The sequence below is a fragment of the Talpa europaea genome, assembly GCF_964194135.1.
Source record: "Talpa europaea genome assembly, chromosome: 13".
In the NCBI taxonomy this organism is placed as follows: Eukaryota; Metazoa; Chordata; class Mammalia; order Eulipotyphla; family Talpidae; genus Talpa; species Talpa europaea.
Genome location: NC_140080.1, coordinates 29,090,947 through 29,111,322, shown reverse-complemented (window position 1 = coordinate 29,111,322; position 20,376 = coordinate 29,090,947). Strand labels below are relative to the sequence as shown.

The following is a 20,376-nucleotide window of genomic DNA, read 5'->3' as shown; positions in this document are numbered from 1 at the left end:
TAAGGTGACGAAAACAGACCATGACATTAACAAGAACATGTAATAATTACCTGATTAAAATTTTTGAAGGTGAACTCTTTGTAGATAGCATCTCTCTCACTTAATTCTGACCATCCCGCTGCTTTAAGGTCAGGTATAACTTGGTTCCTCTCCTCTGCTGTCAACGAGCGAGCATCTGCTGACTATGAAAAGAACATATTAAATATCCAAAATGTAGAGATTTAATTGCTTACAGCTCTTTATCTTATGTACAGATGTAGAAAAGTCCCAAGGGCAACAAATTCTCACCATCTTTGGTTTCATTATTCACAAAATATAAATTTCTCTCCAGGAAGACAAAAACAAAGCTAGCTCTGTGACAAATAAGCTGCCTTCAAGGTATGCTGTCTCATACCTTGGACACGATGCCTCAAAATTTATATTTTGCTTTCTCTGGTTTATTACATTTTAGAAGTGGACATTACCATCCGTCAGCTTTACAGGATGTGGGGAACTAAGGTAACTAAGGTAAACACAACCACCCAAGGAAACCCTGGCAGGACCACAATTAGAATTTGGGGCACAAATTCCTGGTCTATTGCAATTTGGGTATACCACCCCCTTAAAAGTCTTCACTGCTTATTCACATGGGTGTTAACTATCAGGGTTCACTATCCCTTTTCAGATGTGATGAAAACCAGTCCCCAAAAGGAAAAAAAATCAACTGCACATTGACATAAGATTTTGCATAATTCTGGGGATCCAGACTCTGAACTACAGGTAAAAAGCCCTTGTCTTAGCAAAGTGAGTTTTCTGAGTACCAGTAAGACAAGCTCTCTCCACACTCTGGCCCAAGCACTGCCCAGTTCAAAAAGCACACTGTCCGCCTTGTTCCTAGTCACCCTGCTGATGACATCTTAAGTCCAGGGTGCTGTTGGTTAACAGGCCTGCACACGCCATGCTATTTGCTTTTAACCGAAAGAACTCTCAACATCATGGCCAGAGAGAAGACTAAGACACTCAAGTAGAAGTCAGAGCTTAGTTCTCATCCAGCACAAGCGCCACTCAATGACCTCTGCCTTACATATTTGCAGGTTACCTGGCTCAAGTGAGAGAGGGACTGTCATTCAGACTGAAATGTGAGAAGTCTCTCATCAAAGGGCAACTAGGGGCTGAGCTGGACCCCACTATTGAAACTGCAGCTCATTCCCACTTCAGAAATCCTTAACGTAATTCAGAGGACAAAGTAAGTAAACTTACTTTAACACAACTTACTCTAAAAAAAAAGAGGGAAAAAATGATAATGAACCAATTTCTTAGACTCCATGCCAGGTGAGTTACCTTCCCCCCCACAACTAACATAAGAGAAAAATGAAAATACCTGAGATAAAAATATCTAAAGGCTTATTATCAGAAACCATTTCTATTAAGTACCAAAATCGCTATTGATTAGTTTTGCAATGAGTCTGAAAGATTTCATATCAAGATCCACTGTAGTAAATAATCTCAAATTCTTGTTATACATTAAGTATTTTTACGTCAACACAGAGTATTTCAGAAAAGAAAAGGAAATATCTGTGTCCACATTCAGGAGCCGCAGTGAAAACTATTAATCATGCTGTGGATAATGTGGGTAATGCCACAGGCCTCTGGAATGCTCTCTGAACTGTCTGCTCTGTTCTCCATCACCCGCATCTCCATCGAGGTCAATGTTATGCACTCTGCTCATCCCAGATGTCTGACTAGGAACAGGGATGGTCTAGAGCTGTGAAAGGAGCCTTTTCATCTATATAACAGGAAATGCACCCTTGGGGACACACTTCTGCAGAACCTTTGGGGTGGGCTTCATTTTTTTTCTGTGGGACAGGAAGGGAGGGACAGGATTGAGAGCAGAACTAGACTCAAGGCCTATCGATGTGTTGCTTTCAACAGTGGGATGCAGAACTAGTCACTTAGCCTCTCAGAGTACCAGGACCCCTATGTTTATAGTGGGGATATTACAATATCTACCTGTTGAGGTTTTTTTTAAAAAGCAGAAATTAAAGAGATCTTCAATGTGAAAGCATTGAGTCCTGTACCTGGCAGCCACTCAAATGATACTGGTTTATTCATTCATCCCCAACACAACGACTTTACCTGATTGCCAACACTTTGGGTAGCAGTATACCTTCAGCCACACTTAGGAGGTAGTAAGCGCTCAACTTGTGTTTTCATATTAAAGGCAACGAAGGATGGCCTCCCTGGTGGCGCAGTGGTTAAGACGAAACCTATGAAGCTATCCACAGCCTCTGCAGCACGAGTTCGATCCCCGGCCAGTGAGGTGACCCACATGGCGAAGCAGACCTCTCTGGCTGTGCCCGCTTCTCCCCTCCGCAGTGTGTTTCTGTCAATCTGCCTGTTCTGCTCCCCACTCTGTCTCTGGTGAATCCTCTCACCCCCACCCCTGTACCTCTGGCCTACACCCCCGCTCTTGTATGCATAAACAAATAAGTCTTTAAAAATCAAAAAAACAGTTTCAAACACCCAAATGGGCTCCTAAGTAACTTAAAATGAAATACTGTGGTCAATGCAACATTTCCCCACTAGGTGGTGCTGCATGTTAAAACTTTCCCTCAGTTAATTTACCCCAATAAATTTGTAAAAAGACAAAACTGACCCTATTCCCCAAAGTGTCAAAAATCGCTTTCATTAAAAAATTAAAAAAAAAAAGAGTAAACTTATCAATAGTTCCTCCAGAAAAGGAACGCCAAAACACACGTTAACTCTGCAGTCGCTCACCACGCTGACCGCACTCGCCCTGACAGAGAAGGGCCCTGCGGCTCTGGCCGAGCACACAACCTCCAAGCCCTCGAGCCACATCAAGTGACCCTACACTTGACATACTTTTACAACTGCTTTTTGTAACTGCTTTTTAAAAAACGAAATTCGGGTCCCCCTGGTGACACAGGCAGTTGAGCGCCGCGCTGAGAAGCTGTCCGCAGCCTCTGCAGCGGCGGTTCGATCCCGGCCGGCCGGCGAGATACCCCCATGGCGCGGCAGACCTCTCCTGTCTCCCCCGCTGCCCCCCTCGGCAGTGTGTTTCAGTCAGTCTGCCTGTTCTGCTCCCCACTGCTCCTCACTCTGTCTCTGGTGAATCCTCTCACTCTCCCGCGCACCTGGCCTGTACCCCAGCTCTTGTATAAATAAAAATAAAACTCTCAAACAAACAAGCGAAATTCGACCTCGTCTGGCAACTCCGTTGACTACGGCGGGATTTCCGCGGAGAGGAAACCGGGAGAGCCCGCGGCCGCCACCCCCGGGCCCCGCCGCGCGGCGGGCAGGTGCCGGCGCCACTGGCGTCCGCCGGCGCCGCGGGGCTGGCCTCCTCCCGCCCCGCTCCTCGGCACTCACCATGGCCGCGAGGCTCGGGCCGCGGCCCAGCAGAGCCGCGAACAAGCGCGACGCCGGCCCCCGCGCGCCCAGCGCCGCCGCCATGGCCGCCGGCCGAGGGCTGCCCCGCGCGCTGCCTGCGCGCCGCCCGCGTCTCCCCTCGGGGCCGGCTCCGCGCGGGCGCCCCGCGGGCGGCTCCCAGCCTCGGCCCAAGCGGCTCGCCCGGCCCGACCCCGCCGCGCAGGTTCGGGCGCGGCCAGGCCCCCGGGAGGCACCGGGGAGCTGCCGCGCGGCCCTGCGGCTGGCGGCCGGACGGACGCGGCGCGGCAGGACCCCGCAGGCCCCCCGCGCGCTCCGCCGCGGCCCCGGCGCCGGGTTTTCCCGCCTGTGCGGGGGGCGGCAGCCGGGGGCGGCGAAGGGCGTCCTTCGTGCCGGGGCTGGAGCGCGGGCTCTCCCCTCAGGGAGCCGGCCTCGCGGGCGGGCGGGCGGGCGGGCGGGCGGGCCCGGCTGGGCTCCTGCGGGTCGGGGGCGAACAGTCGCTGCCGCGGGCAGGGCCCGGGAGAGGCGCGCAAAGAGGGGTGCTTGGGGGCCGCTCCCTGCTGTAGTCGCGGGACAGCGCCCTTTACCTCAGGGCCCGTGGGCAGCGAGCCGCGGCTCCCGCCTAAGATTTGCCCAGGGTCGGCGGGAGTGCCTGGCCCGGCCCGGAGGGGAGAGGCTGCCTGGAAGGCGGGCGCAGCGCGCCCCTCGGGGGCACAGGCTCGGCGCGGGCAGGCCCTCCGGGCCACGCGTGGGTAGAAATGTCCTTGTGTATCATTTCTTCTTGAGCAATGGGTATTCCTTCTTTTATGTGTTTTTATATTTTTTCTTATTCTCACTCAGTCCCCTTTTGCATTTTTGTGCAAAAGTGTGATGTAATCCACTTATAAAATTCACCCTAGAAAGTTCAGTGGTTTTTAGTATATTCGCTTTTTTTTTTTTTTTTTTTGGTTTTTTAGAAAACAACTTAAGCAAATTAAAAATAGAAGCTTTTTCGCAGAGGACATAGCAGTGTACACTAGGGTGTGTGTTTGTGTTTAAGAATGAGTACATTTAAGATGGGGGGGTGTGGGGTGTGTTGTGTGTGTCTGTGTGTACATTTAGGGCCTCCCCTGGTGGCGCAGCGGTTGAGCGCTGGGCTGCGAGGCTGCCCGCAGCCTCTGCAGTGCCAGTTCGTTCCCCAGCCACCCACGAGGATCCCACAAAAATATAAAAATAAAAAGAATGAGTACATTTAAGTTCACGTTAGTTGCCAGCACATCGAAAATTCTGTATCAGTGTAACTTAGGGTGCCCGATGAAGTAACCTGCTGACTCTCAAACTAGGTATTACTCAATTTAGAAGTAAGGTATCAACATAGTCAGCTGTGGTATACCGGAATTCAAGGGGTCTTTTAAAATCAGCTTTTCAAAAGTTTTGTATAAGTTACATGTTTTTTCTACAGGTGTCCTAAACTAGACTACAGTCAACTAGTGAGCAAGGACTGTTTCTGCAGCTCTTCTGCCCGCCTGTGCCTATGCAGGCGCCTCTCTTTTTCTTTCTTATTTTCCTAATAAACCTTTTAAAATGTTAAAACAAAACAAAAAAAAAGACTTTCTCTATTTCTTTAACTCTCACTAAAACAAGCACAGTGCTAAGAACATTTGAGGTTTCAATTCATGCATGCTGGTAACGAACAAATTTGTTATGCTTTTAGCATAGTTATGGTGACATTTACTTTCTCCTAACATCTGCCTTATCCAGATACAACTTTTTAAACCACTTCTAATTTTTTCAGTGAAAATAGAGATCAGAAACACCAAGATACTTGACTTTTTTATTTTCTCATCAATTGCTACTTTTAAAAGGACACTTCAATTCTAGTTACTCCTCCAATAACAGCACATTCCTGTTTATAGACTGAGAAATTGCAAACAAACAGCAACCATCTTAGAGGTAAGGAATCAAGGGTTTTCTAAAACTATAATCTGAAAAGTCCTGTGTCTGCCTAGATAGCAAGCATATTGTCATTTGATTTACTAACCCAACAGAATACATCTTCACATTTCAAACTGGATTATTCCTTTAAAGTAAAGAATGATGTTCAAGTAGTAAAAACAAAAATGGTGAATTCCATTGAATATTTTTGCATTTGCTTATTGCAATACTAGTTAAAACACCAGTTCATAAATTTTTTTACATATTCAGCAGTGCAACAAATGCATGATTCTTTTAATCCAACTGAAGTTGTAAGAAGACAACACTTCACTGGAGAAAATGTATGAAATTGCAGCATTAATTTCTGAAATGAAATTCCTCTTTCCAACTTCTTTCAGTCCATCACTACTCCACATGTTCTTGCTCTTGTCCCGGAATTAGCCACCTAATACTCTCATTTCGAATGGTAGCATACATAATAAAACTAATTAAAAAGAATAAAGAAAATACAAGCAACCAGTCCACACTTTTTATCAAAGTGCTGGGAAGAGGGCCTATTTGGTCAGCTTGAGTCACCACCACATTTTTCTTGGCTTCTATACCTGAAAGAGAAATCAATTGTTTCAAATCAGATAGAAAACATACCTGCCACAGTTTTTTCTTAAGTATTTTGCATGGTATGCAAAATGACATGCAATCTTAAAATAAACATCACTGCTAGTATATCTGGGATGGGTTTCACTTGCCTGTCAGTATAATTTGTAACTTGCCTTTCTCCCCACCACATCAAAGGAACAGGACTCCATTCAGCTATTCAAAGCTAAAACATTAGAATTTCTGTGAACTCATCAGAAGGCTTTTAGTATATTATCAGAGTTGTCTTTTGTTCTGAGACCAAGGTTCAACAAATAACTAGTAAAGTTACTCTGACAGATCTACATAATATTTTTACAGGGTAAGTAATGCTAAGTTCAAATAACCACCACTGTGTTCTGCAATTACCAAAGATCCTGTGACTCCAGATTTCATTTGTGTTCAAGGTTTTCTTAGAGCACTGAACAAAATGGTCCCCTCTCTTCCTTGTCAATTTGAATGATGAACAGGAGTCTCACAGGAGACTTGGAATGGCTCACCACCTGGAAACACGCCTTTCACTCCTTTGAGATAACTCAGTTGTTTGTTCTTTAGTGTTACATATAAATAATTACATCAACTTAATATATATGGAAGGTATAATGTAATTTGTATTTGCTTTCAGTGAATATACTTCAGGAAGGAGTAGGATGCTCATAAATGAGGCATTAAAGCTTTTGAGAAATGAACTCCAATAAAGAACATTTCATCAATATTCAGTGTTGAGGGGCTCTCTGGTGGCGCAACAGTTGAGCGCTGGGTTGCGAAGCTGCCCGCAGCCTCTGCAGCGCTGGTTCGGTCCCCGGCTGCTCCCGGGCCACTGGAGGACAGTCCCGCATGGCGTGCAGACCTCTCCTGCCGCACTCCCCTCAGCAGTGTACTTCGGTCCTTCTGCCTGCTCTGCTCCCTACTCTGGCTCTGGTGGGTTCTCTCACCCTCCTGCGCTTCTGACTGTACCCAGTGCTTGTATAAATTAAAATAAATAAATAAATAAATAAAGCACAAATGTTTAAAAAAAATATTCAGTGTCCAGTTTTTACAGAGTAAAAAATAAGACCATAGGTTTTGGCAAATATTCAGGATTCACAACAGCATCTGCAAATGGATTAATAAGTACAACGCTGAACAAAACACAAGTATATGCAACTCTGCAGATGAACACCACAAGCATAATGGTGAGTGAAATGAGCCAAACAAAGAATCCACACTGCATGTTTCCATTAATACAACATTTAAAAACGGGTAACAGGGCCTCCCCTGGTGGCTCAGTGGTTGAGCGCTGGGCTGCAAGGCTGCCCGCAGCAGCCTCTGCAGCGCCAGTTCGTTCCCCAGGGCCGCCGGCGAGGGTCCCACAAAAAAAAAATAAAAAATAAAAACGGGTAACACTAGTCCACAGTGTTAGGAGTCAGGTCAGCAGTTCTCCTAGGGGAAAACAGAAGCAGCAATGCAGCAGGGGAAATTGATAATGTTCTTTCTGAGCACTGGTTACCCAAGGTGTTCACTCTGTGAAAACTCTGCCCCTGTCCTAATGACTCATGCATTTTTGTGTGTGTAAATACTGTATTTAAATGAAAATATATCTACAGGTATATGGTTTGCAAGTTATGTCTCAATAAAGCTGGGTATTTGTTTTAAAGATACCTATAATAATTAAAATTATCTAGGGCCTCCCTGGTAGCACAAGGGGTTAAGATGCAACCTATGAGTCTGTCCGCAGTCACTGCAGCACGAGTTCAATCCCCGGCCAGGGAGACACCCACATGGCGCGGCAGACCTCTCCTGTCTCGCCCGCTGCTCCCCTCAGCAGTGTATTTGACTTAGTCTGCCTGTTCCATGCCCCGCTCTGTCTCTGGTGAATCTTCTCACCTCTACCCCACACCTCTGGCCTGTACCCCAGTTCTTGTATGAATAAATAAATAAATCTTTTTTTAAAAAATCATTAAAATTATCTAGTCATGTTAGGCTTGCCAGTAATTGGGAGACATTTAACAGGTTCATAGCAGTTCATAAGAAAAGACACTTTACATCTCAAAGCCAACCTTGAATCCACCATTTAAGCATAATAATAGATCAGAATCCACAGAAGCCATAAAACCCCAGCAATAAAATGTGCTTTTCTACAGCGTATTATTTGTACATACCTGTCTGGTTAAAAATGAAGATTTTCAGCATTTCCAATGTTCGCTCTGTGTGATTAAATCTAGCCATTGGCTTAGCTCCTTGAAATAACAAGATGTTGGGAACAGCTACGGTGCCAAACCTGGTAGAAAGGCTACAAGAGAAAGAAGCCAGTCAGAAAGTCTGAATTAACAGTGGACTTTTCACAGAATTACCCTTTATTTTCATCAGTTTCAGGTGACCTGTGGAGGTTTCTGATATTCAAACTGTAGATTTCTAGTTGTTTCTGACCTCCTTCTTTATGGGTCATGGTTGAGAACATTTCTGTTCTGCTGAGTTGCTTTCTATTACAATGTAGAACTACCCATGACACAATTATTCCACTATTCAAGTTCCTGACTGCCAAAACACATCAGACCAGAAAATTCTAATTCATGGACAAGTATACTATGTAAATTGACTTGACAGAAGATACTTTAAACTCTTTAGAATCCCCATCTCCGTCCTTCATAAAAGATTCAACTTCTCCTAAGCAATTACCTTAGTGAGCTGAAGCAAGGGAACCTATAACCTAACAAGCACACCAGGAAATTCACAATTAGGGCGGGAAGACTCAGAAGCAATGCAACCTGCCCAGTCCTGTTTCACCTTTACATGGCAGAGGAGTGGTGATAAGGTCCGGAGTCAAAACACTTCAGGTTCAAGCCTCAGTTCTGCCACTAAACCTGCTGTGTAACATTTGGGCAGATTATTTAACCTCTTTAAGCCTCAGTCTCTCCATAGTAAAAGGACAATACTGAATAATTGGGATTTTTTTTTTCTATACACATGTGCTATGACTTAAATATTATAGGAGTCAAATACATGTCCCAGGCCATATAATGAGAACAAATATCTTCTATTTTCCATAATGAAGGAAACTTATGTTTCCTTCCAGACACTGAGAAGGATGCAAGCAAGTGAAGCAAAGAAAGAGAAAGCAGATGATAAAAATATCCAGGCAATGAGTGGGGATGGGAAGGCAGGAAACAGTACCAGATCCAAAACCAAAGAGTGCTAAGCAGGTGCTGGGAGGCAATCCTGCTGGCTTGGGGGCAGTGTTGTAAGTGGTCAAAGCTGGGCATTGACCTGGACTTCCTTCTAGTCTGTTCCTTTGGGACACACCACTCAGCTATTTTCCCTGGAGCAACTGTGAGAATTTACTGATTTGTTGGGCCATTTCTTTCCTCCTCAACAGTTTCAGGTAACTACAGGCAGTTACACAGTCCGCACTGAAAACCAGGAGGGCACAAATTAATAAAGTTCTGTTCAATTTCATTTTTACCACCAACTTGCCCCCTTCCAGACATTACAAATTTAGTCACACATAGCCTTATATGACCTACTAAGAAGTTTCTGATTTAGAAGAGGAGGGAAACACACAGTTTATAAGCCAGGCACAGCCTCAGCACTTGGGGGAAGTATGTAACATCTGAACAAAGTTCCTAATAATTTATCTCACTGAACATTTGAAAAAGAAAAAAGCCCACTGGAAGGATATTTTAAAAGATACATAAAGTAGGGGTAAATATTGTTTTAAAAGGCTAACGTAATTCATTAACATATTAATGTCACGAAGACATTTAAGAATAAATGCATGCAAGAATAAATATAAAGAGGAAAGGAAGATGAAGGAGGGAAAGAAGGAAAGAAAAAAAGAAATCCGAAGTGGCCAGAACAGGGGTGCTGGGAGGCAGGCTGCCAGGGGTGGGAACCCAACGTGCAGATGAGACTCACAAGGCAAGATCCTTCTGGTGATACTAATTTTTGCTAATTCAGTCTGGTCAAGCCCCTAAAAAGTCCTCTTGCGCCTCCCCAGCCATCAGGCACAGCCACCTTTAAATCCCACCACACAGGGCCTCCCCGGTGGCGCAGCGGTTGAGCGCTGGGTTGCGAAGCTGCCCGCGGCCTCTGCGACGCAGGTTCAATCCCCGGCTGCTCCCCGGCCACCAGAGGAGGGTCCCACATGGCACGCAGACCTCTCCTGCCGCCCGCTGCTCCCCTCAGCAGTGTACTTCGGTCCTTCTGCCTGCTCTGCTCCCCGCTCTGCCTCTGGTGAATTCTCTCACCCTCCCGCGCTTCTGACTGTACCCAGTGCATGTATAAACAAACAAACAAATAAATAAATAAATAAAACATGCCTCTTTAATAAATAAATAAATAAATAAATAAATAAATAAATAAATAAATCCCACCACGCAGAGAACAGTCCTCTTTCTTCTTGAGCAGTCTCCAGACAGTGAGGCTATGGGCTCCCTCCCAAGGATGACTGCCCACACTGCCCACACCCTCACACACTCCCTTCCTTCTACTCGAGCTAATTATGACCTCCCAATCTCTGCAACCATCATCCAAAAGATGTGACATAAACCCCAAGCAAGGAAGATACCTGCTGTGCTGAGATGCATCCAATGCCAAAAAGTGAAGAGTTGGAAATGCCCGGGGCAGAGAGTTAAAATGAGGGGCCAAATTGGCAGAAAACCGGCACCAAGGGGTGTAAAACAGGACGAGAGTACAGTCACTACCATTTGGGTTTAGAAAATCCATAAGGTCCTGTGGTAAAAGAAACAGGTGTTAAAGCCAGTAGTAAATGCACATGCATGTTCTTCTGGAAGGATACCCAAAAAGAAAAAAGAAACACGGTTGCCTCCTAGGAAAGGAGGTGGCTGGGGACAGGCAGGAGACTACATAGTATCCCCAGGAAGGTTCTGGATTTTGAATTTGTGAATTGGCAGAAAAATACTATCGAAGAAGTTATAAAGCTTTCCTAATATTACTATCAAATCATTTTGATATTTAATTCAACTATTCAAATACTAAGTACTCGCAGGATATTGGCTACTGCCTCGACCTCTGAACTGTGCCTTTCATACAATTAAGCCACGGTATTAAAGCACTGGCTCTCAGCAAACTATCATCTTAGCAGCTCCTAGTGTCTACTGTCAGATCAATAAATCAGGCTAAAGGACAGTTCAATTCAAAGGTGTACCATCCCTGCCACCACCCTGACTCAGACAGCTTAGAGTGTGTCTCCTGGCCATGTGTTTGGAATGTGTGTGTGTATAAGTGCCCACCCCTGTACCGCTGTAACCTCTAATATGAAATAAGCATCACAGCTTTCAGAGCTAGGATTTCTTCTCCTACAGAAGCAGCCTGAATTCATCCTGCTCCCTGGCTTAACAACCCTACAGAAAGCATCAAGCATCACCATGGCGTTCTTTCTGGAATCACCATTTACCCAAGAAGCTGGAAAATGGAAAAAGCACAGCTGGGTGTGGGACAGCATCTCAGCTCTCATTTCAGAGTCAACACAGGGCTCACACTCTTTGAAGGAAAGAAACTTTCCATCAATGTAACATACTCCCCAGGGGCATTACTAGTTTAAACAATGAAACAGGGCCTCCCTGGTGGCTCAGCAGTTGAGCGCTGGATTGAGTAGCTGCCCGGGGCTTCTGCGGCGCCAGTTCGATCCCTGGCTGCTCCCCCGCCGGAGGAGGGTCCCACATGGCGCGCAGACCTCTCCTGCCACCCGCTGCTCCCCTCAGCAGTGTACTTCGGTCCTTCTGCCTGCTCTGCTCCCCGCTCTGGCTCTGGTGACTTCTCTCACCCTCCCGCCCTTCTTACTATACCCAGTGCTTGTATAAACAAACAAACCAACAAACAAACAAACAAACAAACAAATAAATAAATAAAACATGCCTCTATTTAAAAAAAAAAAAAACAATGAAACAATGATAAATGACAGCTTTTGTAATTGTGATATTTTTCAGTTGCCTCTGTAATAAATACTCTATTTGGAAGAAGAAAAATGCTCTCTGATGGGAAACACCTATCTGTCCACTGGGATTTTTATCATGAGGCTTGGCGGTGACACTACCCCAAGGATGATGGGATGTAATTGTGTGAGACATGTCACCAGCACTAGCTGTGAACTCCTCCTCTCCTACAAACACTACAGACAGCGAAGGCAATTTTCACCCAAGTGGCCACTAAATGCTGTTCTCCTTACAACAGGAGAGAGGTTATGGCCCTCCACTAGAAAGCTGACGGTGTTCAGCCATAAAATCAATGTGCAAAAAAGGAGAAAAGTGCTAAGTAATTGACTCTTACCTGTGACATATTCAAAATTTTCAGAGTGAAATTTTCTAAACCCGTCACATTTCTCTCCTCACAGGTCACCTTTGGGGATTTCAGACTTTCGGTGTTATTGGCGTGTTCTGTTGGGGCCGGGTCAGACTCCGCCGCTTCCGGCTCCGTGTAATACTCCTCCTCTCTGTCGGGGAAGACAGCTCCGGCGCTGTCCAGGGAAAAGAGGCTCTCTCGGATGTGGCACCGCGAGTCCTCCTCCCCTCCGGCCCCGCAGGTGCCACCACTGGGCTCTGAGCTCAGCTTATCCTCAGTTTCTCCAGGAATCACTGACAGCATCACCATGGGGTCACCATTAGTGTCCAGAGCCAGCACTGAATCGGCCTCTTCCACAGATGTGTCCCGGCCCACAGGACCACGTGAAGGCGCCTCCTCACGCATGTAAACAGTCCCCACCTGCAGAGGGTGAGCTGACTGCTCCTCTGACCACAAGTGACCGCTTTCCTCTGCAACTAAAACATGTCAGCAAGTTCACAGTCATACCTAACTTCAAAATACAGGAACCCCAGGGAATGGCAGTCCTCAAGTGTGAAACTTTCCCTTACCAAGAAAAGATTTAGCCCTCCCACAGAACTATCAGAGTGCCACCCACCATGATCCACGTTAGGAAAAGGGTACTAATGAACGCCAAGTAAATTAGTGGGCAAAGACACAACCTCATGCAAAACCCGCTGCTTGCCATGTGGATTATAAGCAAAACCATCCCAGTGCAGATACCCAATTAGGAATGTATAACACAAACACATTAACATTTGTGTCTGTTTGATTAAAATACCCTAGAAAATGATGGCTTTACAGAAATTCTATGGCAAAACATCAGAGCACACATTACAATAGCTCTGTGAGATGGAAAGGACAAAGATTACCAACCCCACTTAAAAGATGACCAAGCTGAGGCACAGAGAGGTTCTGCACAATGCCCAACGGCACCCAGCTAGGAAGCAGCAGAACCAAGTCTTGAATCGAAGTCTTCTGGACACTGATTCCAATTAGGCCTCTGTCTCTCCTGACCCTTTAGGGATGCTGGGCAGTACTGCCTGAGGAACACTGCTAGATTCACACGGCAGTTCCTTCCAGAGGTGGTTTCTGAAAGCTGGACTCTGGGAATGCTAAGAGATGTGCTGGGACAGCAGAGGGAACAAAAGCAGGGGAAATTTCCTCCCACTTTGGAACCACTAGGTAGAACTTGTACAAGTGTTTCCAGGTAAGGGAAGAGTCCTGGGCATCCTCATATAGTCATTTTGCAATCTTCACTCACCTCTGTAACAATGACTCCTACCCTCCAACCCTAATTAACTCAACAACAGCAGCCAGATTGTGCCAGGCAGCGACCAGGGAAAGCGAGCCCAGGTGCACTCACACACGCCCAGCCCACGGCTGGGAGCAGCAGCTGGGTAATGAGTTCTGCCATGCCAACAGCATGTCACCCAAGTAGGAATGACCAACTGGCTTCAGGATTGGGGAGGGGTCTGGGGGCTTCCAAAGGTACACATGTTTGCATAAGCGTTCATGGAATATCTCCACAGAGACTAGCAGATTCACTCAGTAATTCAAAAACATTCTCTGGGAATTCTGCCTCTAGCTAAGATGGAACAATGGGTGCCAGATTTCCCCATTTTTCTGAAACAACCAAAAGAGCAAACAAACACATGAAATCACAGTTTCAGAAAGACTATCACACAATGAAGAACAGTGACACCTGAGAAGCAGGAAGCAGATGAGAAGCACCCTACAATTGCTTTAGCTAACTGCTTGAGAGGCTTTGAAAGGAAAACCTAGCAGACTCAAGTCGAGGAGGTAGAGCGGCCAGTCCAGGGGGACCAAGGAAGCTAGAGCTTGCAGGACAGAATACTGCAGGTGGGAGAGCTGCCTACAGCAAGGATCCCACTTGCTAAACTGGAAAACCTCAAAATTCAGGAGGCACTGGGTAGAATACACAAAGGGGACTTGCTGAGTGTGGAACACAATTAAACCTAGAGTAACTCAGCTCTGCTTCCATCTAGCAAACCCTAGGAGCAAGTGTCAAACCATGTCCAAGTTACTTAATGTATCCCAGAACAAAGCTCAAGAATATTTATACAGGGCCTCCCCGGTGGCGCAGCGGTTGAGCGCTGGGTTGCGAAGCTACCCGCAGCCTCTGCAGCGCCAGTTCCGTCCCTGGCTGCAGGGCGAGGGTCCCACATAGCGCACAGACCTTCCCTGCCGCCCGCTGCTCCTCTCAGCAGTGTACTTCGTCAGTCTGCCTGTTCTGCTCTCCACTCTGGCTCTGGTGAATTCTCTCACCCTCCTGCGTTTCTCACTGAACCCCAGTGCTTATATAAATAAATCTTTAAAAAAAAAGGAATATTTATACAAATACTAAAATACATAGCACTCAACAAGGTAAGATCCATTCCTGGAATCCAATCAAAGATTAACAGACATGAAAAGAAGCAAGAAAATACGATCCGTAACAAAAATAATCAACCATTTGAAACTGATCCTTAACTTACACAGATGTCAGAATTATTAGATGAGGATATTAAATTATATCCTCATATACTGTAATTATAACTGCATTACATAGTTCAAAAGTTAAGTAAGCACAGAGACATAAAATATTTTAAAGGTCCAAATAGTACTTCTATCAATGAAAACAACATTATCTGAGATGAAAACTGCACTGGATTAATGGCAGAAAGAAAAGAGTGGTAAACACAGCAATAGAAGTTATCCAAAATGAAACACACAATGGGTGAAGCAGACCTCTCCTGTCTCGCCAAATGTTCCCCTCAGCTGTGTATTTCAGTCAATTCACTTGTTCTGCTTCCCATTCTGTCTCCGGTGAATCCTTTCACCTCCACCCCCCCCACACACACACACACATCTGGCCTACACCCCAGCTCTTACATCTTTTGAAAAAATAAAAATAAAAATCTAGGACTCCTATTCCCATCAAAAGTATCTTTCAAAACCAATGGCAATATATTTTTTCAGACATAGAAAGATGAAAGAATTTACTACCAACAGATACAACACAAGACTCTTAAACTCCTTCAGGCAGAAGAAAAATAATGCCAGCTGGAAACAGGATCCACATCAAAAAAAGGAAAAGCACTAGAAATGGTAGCAAAATGGATAAACACAATTCTTTCTGAAGTCTAGCTACATAGGGGACAAGAAAGATAGGCTGGTTGCTATGGACAGGGGCTAAGAAAGGTTCTGTTTTGATTTTCAGGACATAGAAGAAATTCAAGGCTATATAAAGTTGATGAGAAAGTGGGTAAGAAGGGGCCTCCCTGGTGGCGCAGGGGTGAGGATGCAACCTATGAATCTGTTTGCAGCCACTGCAGCATGAGTTTGATCCACGGCCAGGGAGCTATGCACATGGCGCAGCAGACCTCTCCTGTCTTGCCTGCTACTCCCCTCAGCAGTGTATTTCAGACAGTCTGCTTGTTCTGTTCCCCACTCTGTCTCCGGTGAATCCTCTCACTTCCCACACTTCTGGCCTGTATCCCAGTTCTTGTATGCATAAATAAATAAATCTTAATTAAAAAAAAAAGAGAGAGAGAAAGTGGGTAAGGAAGGAAAGGTGATGATGTATGTTAGATAGGACAGAATTCAGGACTTGGGTAGCAAAGTGGGTCTTTGGCATAAAAGGGCAAAGCACTTATGTAACTGTAACTAAAAGAAGGCGCTAGATGCTTGGGCAGGGAGTTTTGCCAATTTGGTGGGAGGTGGGGGGGTGGGATCACACTGGAGGTTTTTCTGTAGTCTCTCATTGATGAGTCTGTACTACTTGTACAATGAGAAGAAATTAACAGGTTTGCTGGGTCATATATAAGACTGAGCAGGAAGTGAGCACCAAAGAAGCTAAACATCTGAAGAATAAGGGTGCCAAGTTTAGAATCAACCCTACTCCCAAATGTCCCAGCTTCACAGTGCTCTGCTTCCTCAGAACTTAGCATCCTAGGTCCCATAAGTAATAGGAGAATGCCAATATTCTAAAAGGATTTCAAGGTAAAAATTCAGGGCACAAATTAGAATCTGGTTCTCTCTAATTACCTTCAAGTAAAAATAGATACCTGTTCCTACAAAAATCAAAAGGGAGCTGGAGTGAACAAAGAGCTGGTATTTTTTAAGTCTGGGAGTGTTTCTCCCCCCTCTAGGGAAGATATTTAAGTACATAGTTCAGATTAAGAACAAAACAATGTGTATGTTCTCAGGTACCACTGTTTCCGTTTACTTAATGGGAAGAAAGGAAACAAGGAATTATTCCACACTAAGAGAAAAATGACCCACCACAGAGAGCCACTGAAATGCCCCATGGCAACACACCCTTTAAGTGGTTGTTTCTTAACCTAAACAAGCTGACTATAGTTTGAGGCATACTTAAAGTGAAATAACTGCATTATTAGAAGCAAGGAAGATATTTGGAGAACATGCCAACTCTACCTGGAAGCCCTCGCCTAGGTCAGCTCCCTCGCACCCTTCTAGCTTTTCAGAAGGCTCTCTACCAGTCTCAGGTTTTTTGCAATGGCTTCCGTGGCAGGAGAGTCAAAAGTGCGGAGGAAGACAAAATCAGCGAGATTGGAAGAGCAACACCCCATACTTTTCATAGGAAATACTCGTGTGCTCATCTAATAAAATGGAGGAAAAAACACCAAAACGCAGAAATTCACAGCACTGGGGCCTCCTAAGGTCTCAGCACTATCAAACTATCGCCAGCCACTGCAGCATGAGTTCCATTCCCAGCCAGGGAGTTAACCCAGCAGCAGACCTCTCCCGTCTCACCCACTACTCCCCTCAGCAGTGTATTTTTCAGTAGATCCACCTGTTCTGCTCCCCACTCTGTCTCTGGTGAATATTCTCACCCCCGTACTCTGGCCTATGCCCCAGTTCTTGTGTGCATAAATAAATAAATCTTAAAAAAAAAAAATTCACAGCACCACTATGAAAATTAAATGAGAAAAGATATGGTCTGCGGCACATGGAATCATGTCATAAACAGAAGCATTGGTGGTGGTGGTGGTGGTGATGATATAGAATGATGATGTTAACACTGATTATGACTGATGGTTACTATCCAAAGAGATGGACAGGTACCGTAACTAAGTTCTACTAATTTCTCTGCTAAATGCACTCTGAATCCATCCACCTCACCCATGTCCACTCACATCTGTCAGCCCAGGCCACGGCCATCTCTCACCTGGACAACTGCAGTAGCCAATTAGCTGGTCTCCCCAGTTGGTCCTCTATGTCGCTTGCAGACCCTGCTCCTCACAGTAACCCAAGTGTAAGTGAAAGCTAAAGCAAATCTGATCATGTCACTCCCCTTCTAAAAACCCTTCTGAAGGCTTCCCCATACCATGAAAGAGTCTGCATCCTATAGTGTGGCTACCAAGTCCTACGTGATGTGGCCTCTGTCCACAATCTCAACTGATGCCACCATTTTTGGTCCCTGATCATTCATGTTCTACTCAGAGTTGTCTTGAGGGCTGTTTCTCTGCCAGAAAAGTACTGGTCTTCTAGCTAATCTGACCCAGCCTTCAGACATCCTAACCTTCACCTCTGTGAGGTCCACTCTACCTTCCCTGAGCCTCAGGCCAGCGGGGTCTCTCATTGTAGTATCCAATACAGCCCTGGGACTCTCCCTGAAACACTTTCCAGTCTTGTAATCTACTTAGTTATCTTTAGTCCTTTAATGCTGCCTTCTCCATGAGATAGAAAGGCAAGCCCATTTCTCTCCATGATTCACCACGTTTCCCGAAAGTAGGGCAGAGTGTATGGCATGTGAGGGGGCCTCAGCAAGAATGTAGTTGACTTTGAGGAATACAGGCATGGAGCTGCTGAAGCCAGGAGGTGGCTCCCATTTCTTGAAATGTGAACAACAGTCACCACTAATTGCTAATCTTCCAGGGGTGTCCCATGTAGGAAAAAAAGTCTTGGATTTGCTGCCACCCTGCTGGAGTAGGTCTCTAGATCTTAACCCCATTCATGGCCTGGACACAATGACATCCTATGGCTGATGTTACCCCCAGGTTTGCATGAATGTGACCCTGCCAGGTGGACTCACACAGACGGCAATAAGGAAGCCCCCTGAATCAGCCAGGATTGTGCCAGAACAGAGAGCAACTTGAGGAGAGTTAGGTAGAGGAAACACCAGAGTCAGCTGGGTGTTCAGAAACCAAAAGCAACAATAAAGAATTCCAGAGCCAGTCATAAAAGAGGGGGTGCAAGTTGCCAGTGACAGACCTTCCCAATCCAGAGGCAGAAGCAGTCACAGAACTGGCAAAGAGTGAGGAGAGCCTTCTCGAAGCTGTGACTTCACTTTTCCCTCATTTCAACCCATAAGAAGCCCAGAAGGCAAGAGAGTCCCTAAGGGCAGTCACAGAGGCTGGAGAAAGATCTGCGGGAGATACAGAAGACATCCAGGACATGCTGTCCACTCTCTGAGGCTGGTGGTTAGGAGCAGAGGCAGAGAAGTGTGGTACCGAAGTTCAACTATACAGTCAGGCAGACATGGGCTTGAATAGTGCCTCCTCCACTTCTGGCTGTAGACAATGCAAGACTATTGACTCTTGAGTCTCAGATTACTCATCTATAAAACAGGAACAATAACAACATCTACTTCACAAGCATTTATAAAGTTTAGGTGAAATGACACTTGAGAGCCCGAAGCACAGCGACTGACACACAGTGAGCACTTTGAATGGTGCTGTGTTAATACTCCTGAGCTTCTCTGCGTTTAGTAAGCTGGCTGCCCTGCTTCCTTCCGAGACACCCCAGAGACTCAAAACCCTGCCTATTCCTGCTAGGTTCTGAAATGACAAGCAAGGTGACAGAGTCTGAACTTCAATAGGACTGTGAGGAGTGGGGCGAAGGTGCAACTCCAGTAAAGACTGCAGCCCACGCACACAGCCATGCACCCGGGCGGCTGCCTCTCCTCCCAAGGGCCCCTGAGAGCAAGTCCTGGCAAGCAGCGGGTTCCCCAGGGCGTCTCCCGTGTCTTTTCCTATCTTTCCCGCAAGCATCTGAGCAAGAGTGGCCTTCTTGTGAACGAGGCCAGTGGGGCGCTCAGTCTGGTCTTTGTAGTCAGAGAGACAGGCTCTGCATTTACCAGAATACGAGGCCCCGGAGCGGGGCACCTTCACTCTGAGCGGTCACGGAGGCCCTCGGGGCTGCCGGGCGGGCTCGGGGAGATGGACAGCAGTAACCACCCGCCTGGCCCCGCAAAAGGACACCGGGCAACCCGGCTATTCGCTCCGACTGTCATCCTTAATAACGAAGTGCTCACCACAAGCGGGTCTGCCTCAGTCAGCGCTCACACAGGGCACGCCAGGCGGGCGCACGACAGCTGAGGGGGCCCCCACCCCCGGCCCCCCCAGGCCCCGGGCCTCGAGCCGGGCCGCCGGGTGGAGGGGCCGGGACACCGGCGGGGAGGAGCGGGGCGCGCGTCGCGGCCCTCCCTCGACCTCCACCCCAGCCCGTCTCTCCGCGCAGGGCCGCCGGCCGCCCCCGGCCCTGGCCCGCACTCACCCTCCAGGCCGCCGGCGGGAGGCCCCAGCACGCACAACAGAACCTGCCACCAGCCGAGAAGCCGCATGGCGCGGGGCGGGCGGCGTCCGGGACCACCACCCGGGCGGAAGAGCAACCGGCGCACGGCGGCGCAAGTCGCGCTGGCTGTCCGAGGAGAGCTGGGGGTGGAGGGACGCGGGGGAGGAGAGCCGCGAGCGCGGGCGCGGCCCCGAGCCGCCATCTTGGAAGCTGGCAGCCGCCGGCAGCGCCATCTTGGAGCCGGGCAGCCAGGCTCCGGTGCTCAGGCTTCTTAGGAACCCAGCGATCATCAATCATTTCGGGTCGTTTGGAACTTCCCAGAGGCCCAAGTCCCGTGCACGGTTGCAGCAGAGAGCTGTTGCCCTTTCTTCATGAATTGGTCGAGGCTTTGCTGCTAGAGGCACATACTTCACTGCCTGGCATTTTATGCCCAGGCCGGAATGATCTCGAAGCCACCTCCTTCCAAGGAGCAAATCGTGGAATCACCTTCTTAAACGGTGCTATCCTTATAAGGGTCGCCTGGTAAAATAGGGGATACCTGGATTTAAATTTTACATAACGAATAATTTTTTTACTACAAGCCACATACTGAGTTCTAATTAA

The 20,376-nt window shown here is 46.8% G+C and overlaps 2 protein-coding genes across 2 annotated transcripts in view; both read right to left on the bottom strand.

The window, feature by feature from the left end:
* Positions 1 to 3,453, bottom strand: part of PCBD2 (pterin-4 alpha-carbinolamine dehydratase 2) — a gene marked incomplete at both ends in the record, with an annotated part of 43,741 nt that extends 40,288 nt beyond the window's left edge. Inside the window, 2 exons of the mRNA XM_084251785.1 lie at positions 51 to 182; positions 3,370 to 3,453. Coding sequence (XP_084107911.1) covers positions 51 to 182; positions 3,370 to 3,453 — 216 coding nt within the window. The remainder of the gene's footprint in view (positions 1 to 50; positions 183 to 3,369) is intronic.
* A 2,253-nt stretch (positions 3,454 to 5,706) lies between these two features.
* On the bottom strand, positions 5,707 to 20,006 carry TXNDC15 (thioredoxin domain containing 15; the record flags this gene model as incomplete). The annotated part of the gene is given in 6 exon segments (XM_084252873.1): positions 5,707 to 5,903; positions 8,076 to 8,206; positions 10,481 to 10,644; positions 12,202 to 12,689; positions 19,756 to 19,834; positions 19,836 to 20,006. Coding segments are annotated over 6 exon segments (1,230 nt in total).
* Positions 20,007 to 20,376: the final 370 nt, after the last annotated feature.